Source organism: Micropterus dolomieu, unplaced genomic scaffold (assembly GCF_021292245.1).
Source record: "Micropterus dolomieu isolate WLL.071019.BEF.003 ecotype Adirondacks unplaced genomic scaffold, ASM2129224v1 contig_12576, whole genome shotgun sequence".
Lineage (NCBI taxonomy): Eukaryota > Metazoa > Chordata > Actinopteri > Centrarchiformes > Centrarchidae > Micropterus > Micropterus dolomieu.
In genome coordinates, this window is record NW_025741562.1 from 1,067 (window position 1) to 9,510 (window position 8,444).

Consider the following 8,444-nt stretch of genomic DNA (forward strand, 5'->3'; position numbering starts at 1 on the left):
CACACACATGTTATACAACCAGACTGACCCGGGTTCTGCTGGGTTCTCCAGAACCTGAAGTCTCCGGTCCTACTGATGGTTCAGGGCCTCAAAGTGTTCTGAAACCGAACTTTTAAAATTCTGCCAGTTTTACGCTGACTTGTCATGACTCTAACGTACCGACCTAGTACCGGTGTGACAGTTTAACTGGTGGCTGAATTAACTGGTGAAAGTCCCAGATGTGTCGCAGGTAACAGGATGCACTGACTGCAAACCAGGAAATATGTTCCGATAACTTTATTTATCTCCGTAATGTGTTGTCATGTAGATACATGCTGCTGAATGCAGTTTGCAAAACGTCAATAAACCGTCCAAATGTTCATGTTGTCGGTCTGATTTGTGCCACGGCCGGTTTACACGTGTTCTTTCTTACAGAAGGGAAACAGGCGTTTGTAATTACAGAAGATTTGGTGAAAGAATAAATTAACGTAGACGAAGAATCAGACCAGTTTCCCCCCCCCACATGTACCAACAATGAGCTGGGACTGAACATAAACTGTGACTAAAGAACAAAACACTCTCTCCACATGTTAACGGGGTCCACAGAGAACCGGAGACCCTTACTGTGACTAAAGAACACAACAAACTCTCTCCGCGTGTTAACGGGGTCCACAGAGAACCGGAGACCCTTACTGTGACTAAAGAACACAACAAACTCTCTCCGCGTGTTAACGGGGTCCACAGAGAACCGGAGACCCTTACTGTGACTAAAGAACACAACAAACTCTCTCCACGTGTTAACGGGGTCCACAGAGAACCGGAGACCCTTACTGTGACTAAAGAACAAAACACTCTCTCCACGTGTTAACGGGGTCCACAGAGAACCGGAGACCCTTACTGTGACTAAGGACAAGATGAACATCAGTCAGAATGAGTTTGCTGAGACGCTCCGTGCACCAGGCTGAGGCCGCAGCCTGTCCAGGCGGAACACGGTCCTTCACCATACAGTGTCCAGCTTTACATCGGCTGGCTACGGGGACACGGTTCACGGTCATCACACCGGGCTCGGTAAACGATATCGATGTGTCCGTCCGTATCGAGGCTTGTGTTGATGACGTGTGTGAAGCCTCGCCAGCCCGCCGTATTGACCTATTCAGGATTCTGGTTTGCGGGTTTGGCGTGCGAATCGAAAGAAGCAGCAAAATGCGACACAATTAGATTTTATCAACAGCTCATTTTAAATGACTAAAAAAGTTTATCAACTTGTGTCAGAATTGCTTTGATCAAATAACTTTTTGTGATGAAAGTGTTGACATGTTTTTGTTAAGAATTCTTACCCCATATTACAGTAATGATAGTTTTCTAAAGGTAACAAAGGAAAGAAGCACTGTGGAAGTGTTCTTTTAAATCTAGATGAATCTGAACCCGCTGCCTTGTTTCCTTCTGACCCTCATCGGATCACAAAGACTTCACACAGCAAAGCCGGTCCGTTACCGGCGGTCACTCACGTTAAAGGCGGGCAGCTGTCCGTCGCTCATCCGGTGCAGCTCGCGGATCAGCTCCACGGCCTTCTCGCAGAACATCCCGGAGAACCGAGAACCGACCCTCTGATCCGACTTCAACCGGGAAACTCCTCCGCTCGCGCCGCACAGCTCGGCCCGGTTTCGCGGCAAAATCCGGTCTTCGTGTTGTGATCACGTGACAGGATGACGTAGCGCTCCGGGTGCCGAGTTGGGACAAACGTCAAATCGGTGGCGCGAGCAGCCGGTCGATCACCTTTAACGGTTGATTAAAGACGCCGCCATGTTGTGAGGCTGCTGTTTCCCGCCAGGCTGAGAGGTGAGCGCGTGTTTTATTTACGTTGATGTTCGTCACCGGAAACGCGCACTTTGTCGCTGTTACGGCCCCGTTCCTGGCCCGGAGTCCGACTTCCGGTTAGCGAACAGCTCAGCCGGTTAAAAATAAACCGTCCGGCAGAAACCGGAGCCGACACGAGCCCGGGTACCGACACGAGCCCCGGTACCGACACGAGCCTTGATACTGAAGTACGGAGAAGAAGTTTGTTCTTCGTCTGAGCGGATATTCGCTGCTCACTTCACGCTGCGTTCAAGTAACCTGGGGGATTTGTGGCTCTGAAATGGTAAATATCTGCTTCCGGTTTGTGTTTTCAGCTCAACACTAACAAAAAGAACAAACAGGACACAGAAGTGATCTGGAGCCAAACACGGCAGAGCAGCACAAGCTGGACGCGTTGTGTTCAGGGGCTCGGGAATGTTGAGTTCCCCTCCTGCTGCAGCCAGCAGGTCAAGTTTAACTAAGTACATTTACTCAGTTTTACTTCAGGTATTAAGTATTTAATAGAGTGTAAATACGTTTACTGCACCGCACCTGTGCGACGGCTTCAGGTACCTCTCATCCAGGAACATCAGATACAACAGAGAAAACACTTGACTGCAACATGAGTACTTTTACTGCAGTAAGGTTTGAATGCAGGACTTTCAGTTGTAGTGGTGGTATTAGTACTTCTACTGCAGTAAAGTACACGGCTGCTGTACAGAGAAGACGTGCAGCATTTGTGAGCCGCTGATAATCACACCTGTCTGCATGGACAGTGTTTCACTGTGTACTGCAGTACTACTACGTACCGTTGTATGTAAAACGCACAAAGAACAGCATGCTTTTATTTTGACATACTGTGGACACGTCTTCAAGTGTACAGTGTACAAATACTGCGCAAGCAGGAGTACAGTCCACCAGCAGTACTGTAATCCTGCAGTACTGTCTCCGTATGCAGTACTACTACACTGTAGTGAGCCGCGTCTCTCCGGACTGACCTCAGATCTGTGTTCTGAACACAGCCTTTGTGATTTTAGATAAGTGAGGAGTAATGAAGGTCTGCTCCTGAGAGAACGTTGGACCCTTCAGGACCCAGCTCAGGTCTGATATCGGCGTGTTTACGTCCTGCTCTCTGAATATCGGTCGACCTGAAGGTGACAGGTGGAATCCTGCAGGTGGGCGGAGGAACAAAAACGTCTTTGTGCTTCAGCAGAACCGGTTCAGCAGGTCTGGACCAGACCTACAGGTCCTGGTTTTTGTGTCTCAGGGTCCCCTGTCGGAAGTGGATCAGGTCTACAAGTTCACGTTCGTCATAAAAGTTTTGTGTTTGTGTCTGCGGGGCGCCGTCTGTACGCTCACTCTGTTGTACTCTGTAAGTTTGTGTACTTGTACTTTACGTGAGTACTAAGACTGCTTTATACTGTACTTGTCTGCCGGGTTCTGTGCTTTGCAGATGTACTAGGTTGAAAATCTGAGAGTTCATCTAGTGTCCTCTCCAGTAAGTATATGTGTCTAAAAACACCTTGTGGTATTTCTACTTTTACTTAATAAGTACTTGTTCCACCTCTGGTCCTGGACGGGATCGTACTGAGTACCTGCTCCTGTTCCTGCTCTGTGTTGGTTCTCTTGTTTTCCATCGTGAGAGAGCTCGGCCTGTTTTATAACCTTTGGTTTCTTACAGAAGTTTACGAGCTGCACTTGAAGGCACCACGCTCCAGTTCACTTGTTATTTAGATTTTCTATCATGAACCTGTTTTGTTTTGGTGGTCGTTGCTCCGACGCTCCCCAGGGGCCGTGGAGGCGTCACGGTGCGACCACGTGGTCGCGCCTCTGCGCTGTGATTGGCTGCTGCTCGTCGGCTCTGCGGAGCTCAGTGCGGCAGAGAGCTCCAGCACAGCGGGGACTCGGCTGCGTCCTCACCGGCTCTCACCGCCGCATCTCCCGGTGCGCCAACGGCCTCCTCCCCGCCGACAGGCCCGGTACCGGCTCCTCTCCTCCGGCTAACACCGCTCTCTTTACCGTTTCCAGTGATGAGAAAGCGGACACCGACCGCGGAGCGTGACAGCGGGACCACCGGCACTCTGCTGGACAGCGTCCCGGACCTGAAGCAGCGCCCCGGCAGCGGAGCAGCGGGGCCCGCAGCGGGCGGCCGGCAGGGCCCGGGAGAGGAGGGGAGCATGGGGAAGCCGTTCCGGAGGTAAGAGACCGGGACAGGTGCGTTCAGGGGAGACAGAGTAACGGGGATAAACAGATATTCTGTATATATATTTATATCCGGCTTTTCACAGCGGACTCATCCAGTTCAGCCTGAAAACAGAAAACATTAAATAAATAAACTGAATTTAATTATAAAGCATCAATGATACTTTATAAAGTACTACCAGGTAAATGTATTGTATTGTGGGGAAACTGAAGTATTAAATGTTTCTAACGAATTTGAATTGATTTTATATTCAGGTCAGTATAAAATGGTGAAGCAGTGTAGTAGTACACGCTGTACACGCTGTACGGAAGTAATATGTAGTACACGCTGTAGTATGTAGTACACGCTGTACACGCTGTACAGAAGTAATATGTAGTACACGTTGTACACGCTGTACACGCTGTACAGAAGTAATATGTAGTACACGTTCTACACGCTGTACACGCTGTACAGAAGTAGTATGTAGTACACGCTGTGCAGAAGTAGTGTGTAGTACACACTGCCTTTGCTATCTGCGTCTTATTTTGGTAGTTCTGTCTGGCTTCCTGTTGGGACAGTTTTAGTTTCCTTGCTACCTGCCTTGCAGCCCTGTCTGCCTCTCACCTGTCTGTCTCTGTCTCTCACCGGTCTGTCTGTCTGCCTCTCACCTGTCTGTCTCTGTCTCGTACCGGTCTGTCTCTCTGTCTCTCACCTGTCTGTCTCTGTCTCTCACCTGTCTGTTTCTCTGTCTCTCACCTGTCTGTCTCTCACCGGTCTGTCTCTCTGCCTCTCACCGGTCTGTCTGTCTGCCTCTCACCGGTCTGTCTCTCTGTCTCTCACCTGTCTGTCTCTCACCGGTCTGTCTCTCTGTCTCTCACCTGTCTGTCTCTCTCCTGTCTGTCTCTCTGTCTCTCACCGGTCTGTCTCTCTGTCTCTCACCGGTCTGTCTCTCTCCTGTCTGTTTCTCTGTCTCTCACCTGTCTGTCTCTCTGTCTCTCACCGGTCTGTCTCTCTGTCTCTCACCGGTCTGTCTCTCACCTGTCTGTTTCTCTGTCTCTCACCGGTCTGTCTCTCTGTTTCTCATCGGTCTGTCTCTCTGTCTCTCACCGGTCTGTCTCTCTGTCTCTCACCTGTCTGTCTCTCACCTGTCTGTTTCTCTGTCTCTCACCGGTCTGTCTCTCTGTTTCTCACCGGTCTGTCTCTCACCTGTCTGTCTCTCTGTCTCTCACCTGTCTGTCTCTCACCGGTCTGTCTCTCTGTCTCTCACCTGTCTGTCTCTCACCTGTCTGTTTCTCTGTCTCTCACCTGTCTGTCTCTCACCTGTCTGTCTCTCTGTCTCTCACCGGTCTGTCTCTCACCTGTCTGTCTCTCTGTCTCTCACCGGTCTGTCTCTCTGTCTCTCACCGGTCTGTCTCTCACCGGTCTGTCTCTCTGTCTCTCACCTGTCTGTCTCTCACCTGTCTGTCTCTCTGTCTCTCACCGGTCTGTCTCTCTGTCTCTCACCTGTCTGTCTCTCACCGGTCTGTCTCTCTGTCTCTCACCGGTCTGTTTCTCTGTCTCTCACCTGTCTGTCTCTCTGTCTCTCACCGGTCTGTTTCTCTGTCTCTCACCTGTCTGTCTCTCTGTCTCTCACCGGTCTGTCTCTCTGTCTCTCACCTGTCTGTTTCTCTGTCTCTCACCTGTCTGTCTCTCTGTCTCTCACCGGTCTGTCTCTCACCGGTCTGTCTGTCTGTCTCTCACCGGTCTGTCTCTCACCTGTCTGTCTCTCTGTCTCTCACCGGTCTGTTTCCCTGTCTCTCACCTGTCTGTCTCTCTGTCTCTTGCCGGTCTGTCTCTCACCTGTCTGTCTCTCTGTCTCTCGCCAGTCTGTCTCTCGCCAGTCTGTCTCTCTGTCTCTCACCTGTCTGTTTCTCTGTCTCTCACCGGTCTGTCTCTCACCTGTCTGTCTCTCTGTCTCTCACCTGTCTGTCTCTCACCGGTCTGTCTCTCACCTGTCTGTTTCTCTGTCTCTCACCGGTCTGTCTCTCTGTTTCTCACCGGTCTGTCTCTCACCTGTCTGCCTCTCACCGGTCTGTTTCCCTGTCTCTCACCTGTCTGTCTCTCTGTCTCTCACCGGTCTGTCTCTCACCTGTCTGTCTCTCTGTCTCTCGCCAGTCTGTCTCTCGCCAGTCTGTCTCTCTGTCTCTCACCAGTCTGTCTCTCGCCAGTCTGTCTCTCTGTCTCTCACCTGTCTGTCTCTCACCTGTCTGTCTCTCACCGGTCTGTCTCTCACCGGTCTGTCTCTCACCGGTCTGTCTCTCTGTTTCTCACCGGTCTGTCTCTCTGTCTCTCACCTGTCTGCCTCTCACCGGTCTGTCTGTCTGTCTCTCACCTGTCTGTCTCTCTGTCTCTCACCGGTCTGTCTCTCTGTCTCTCACCTGTCTGTCTCTCACCTGTCTGTCTCTCTGTACGCTCCGTTCTGGTCTGACCTGAAGTAGATGGCTTTTCTGACCCAGAATCCCTCTGAGACGCTGACTCAGACCAACAGGAAGCTGACTTCTTCTTTCGCTCTTAAAGTTGCGGCGGCGCTCAGCGACCCGTGACCTGGAGCGGGCAGCCACATCAGCAGCGAGGTCACTTCCTGTCTGGGTCAGATGATGAAAGTGAGGCCGACGCTGAGTAAGAACAGCGTGCAGACTTCCTGGTATTTCCTGGTACTTCCTGCGTACCGCAGTATTATTGATGTCACTTCCCCTTCCGGAACACGCTGGACTGAGCGGCCAAACATCTGTTACCATGGCTGCGTTTAGCAAAGCGGTGAGCGACCTTCACCGCTCCCCAAAGAACCAGCAGCTGATTCAGGCTGCTCAGTGAGCGGAACTGCGTCACGTCACGCGCATACCCTCTATACGTACTACTGCAGTATACGTACTACTGCAGTATACGTACTGCTGCAGTATAGGTAGTACTGCTGCAGTATAGGTAGTACTGCTGCAGTATAGGTAGTACTGCTGCAGTATAGGTACTACTGCAGTATAGGTAGGACTGCAGTATAGGTAGGACTGCTGCAGTATAGGTACTACTGCAGTATACGTACTACTGCAGTATACGTACTACTGCAGCAGTATAGGTAGTACTGCTGCAGTATAGGTAGGACTGCTGCAGTATAGGTAGGACTACTGCAGTATACGGACTGCTGCAGTAAAGGTAGTACTACTGCAGTATAGGTACTACTGCTGCAGTATAGGTAGTACTGCTGCAGTATAGGTAGTACTGCTGCAGTATAGGTAGGACTGCTGCAGTATAGGTACTACTGCAGTATAGGTACTACTGCAGTATAGGTACTACTGCAGTATACGTACTACTGCTGCAGTATAGGTAGTACTGCTGCAGTATAGGTAGTACTGCTGCAGTATAGGTACTACTGCAGTATAGGTAGGACTGCTGCAGTATAGGTAGGACTGCTGCAGTATAGGTACTACTGCAGTATAGGTACTACTGCAGTATAGGTAGGACTGCTGCAGTATAGGTAGGACTGCTGCAGTATAGGTACTACTGCAGTATAGGTAGGACTGCTGCAGTATAGGTAGGACTGCTGCAGTATAGGTACTACTACTGCAGTATAGGTAGTACTACTGCAGTATAGGTAGGACTGCTGCAGTATAGGTAGGACTGCTGCAGTATAGGTAGGACTGCTGCAGTATAGGTACTACTGCAGTATAGGTACTACTGCAGTATAGGTAGGACTGCTGCAGTATAGGTAGGACTGCTGCAGTATAGGTACTACTGCAGTATAGGTAGGACTGCTGCAGTATAGGTACTACTGCAGTATAGGTAGGACTGCTGCAGTATAGGTAGGACTGCTGCAGTATAGGTAGGACTGCAGTATAGGTAGTACTGCTGCAGTATAGGTAGTACTGCTGCAGTATAGGTAGTACTGCTGCAGTATAGGTACTACTGCAGTATAGGTAGTACTACTGCAGTATAGGTAGGACTGCTGCAGTATAGGTAGTACTACTGCAGTATAGGTAGGACTGCTGCAGTATAGGTAGGACTGCTGCAGTATAGGTAGGACTGCTGCAGTATAGGTAGGACTGCTGCAGTATAGGTACTACTGCAGTATAGGTAGGACTACTGCAGTATAGGTAGGACTGCTGCAGTATAGGTACTACTGCAGTATAGGTAGTACTACTGCAGTATAGGTAGTACTACTGCAGTATAGGTAGTACTACTGCAGTATAGGTTGTACTACTGCAGTATAGGTAGTACTGCTCTACCTGTCGTTCCGCTTGTCGTTTCTACCTGTCGTTCCGCTTGTCGTTTCTACCTGTCGTTCCGCTTGTCGTTTCTACCTGTCGTTCCGCTTGTCGTTTCTACCTGTCGTTCTGCTTGTCGTTCTACCTGTCGTTCCGCTTGTCGTTTCTACCTGTCGTTCCGCTTGTCGTTTCTACCTGTCGTTCCGCTTGTC

At 50.2% G+C, this 8,444-nt stretch overlaps 1 protein-coding gene across 1 annotated transcript; it reads left to right on the plus strand.

Moving 5' to 3' along the window:
* Positions 1–2,288: 2,288 nt before the first annotated feature.
* On the plus strand, positions 2,289–4,012 carry LOC123966085 (lysophosphatidylserine lipase ABHD12-like; the record flags this gene model as incomplete). The annotated part of the gene is given in 2 exon segments (XM_046042319.1): positions 2,289–3,759; positions 3,844–4,012. A coding segment is annotated over 1 exon segment (167 nt), but the record flags the coding sequence as incomplete, so codon positions are not given.
* Between the last annotated feature and the right edge of the window lie 4,432 nt (positions 4,013–8,444).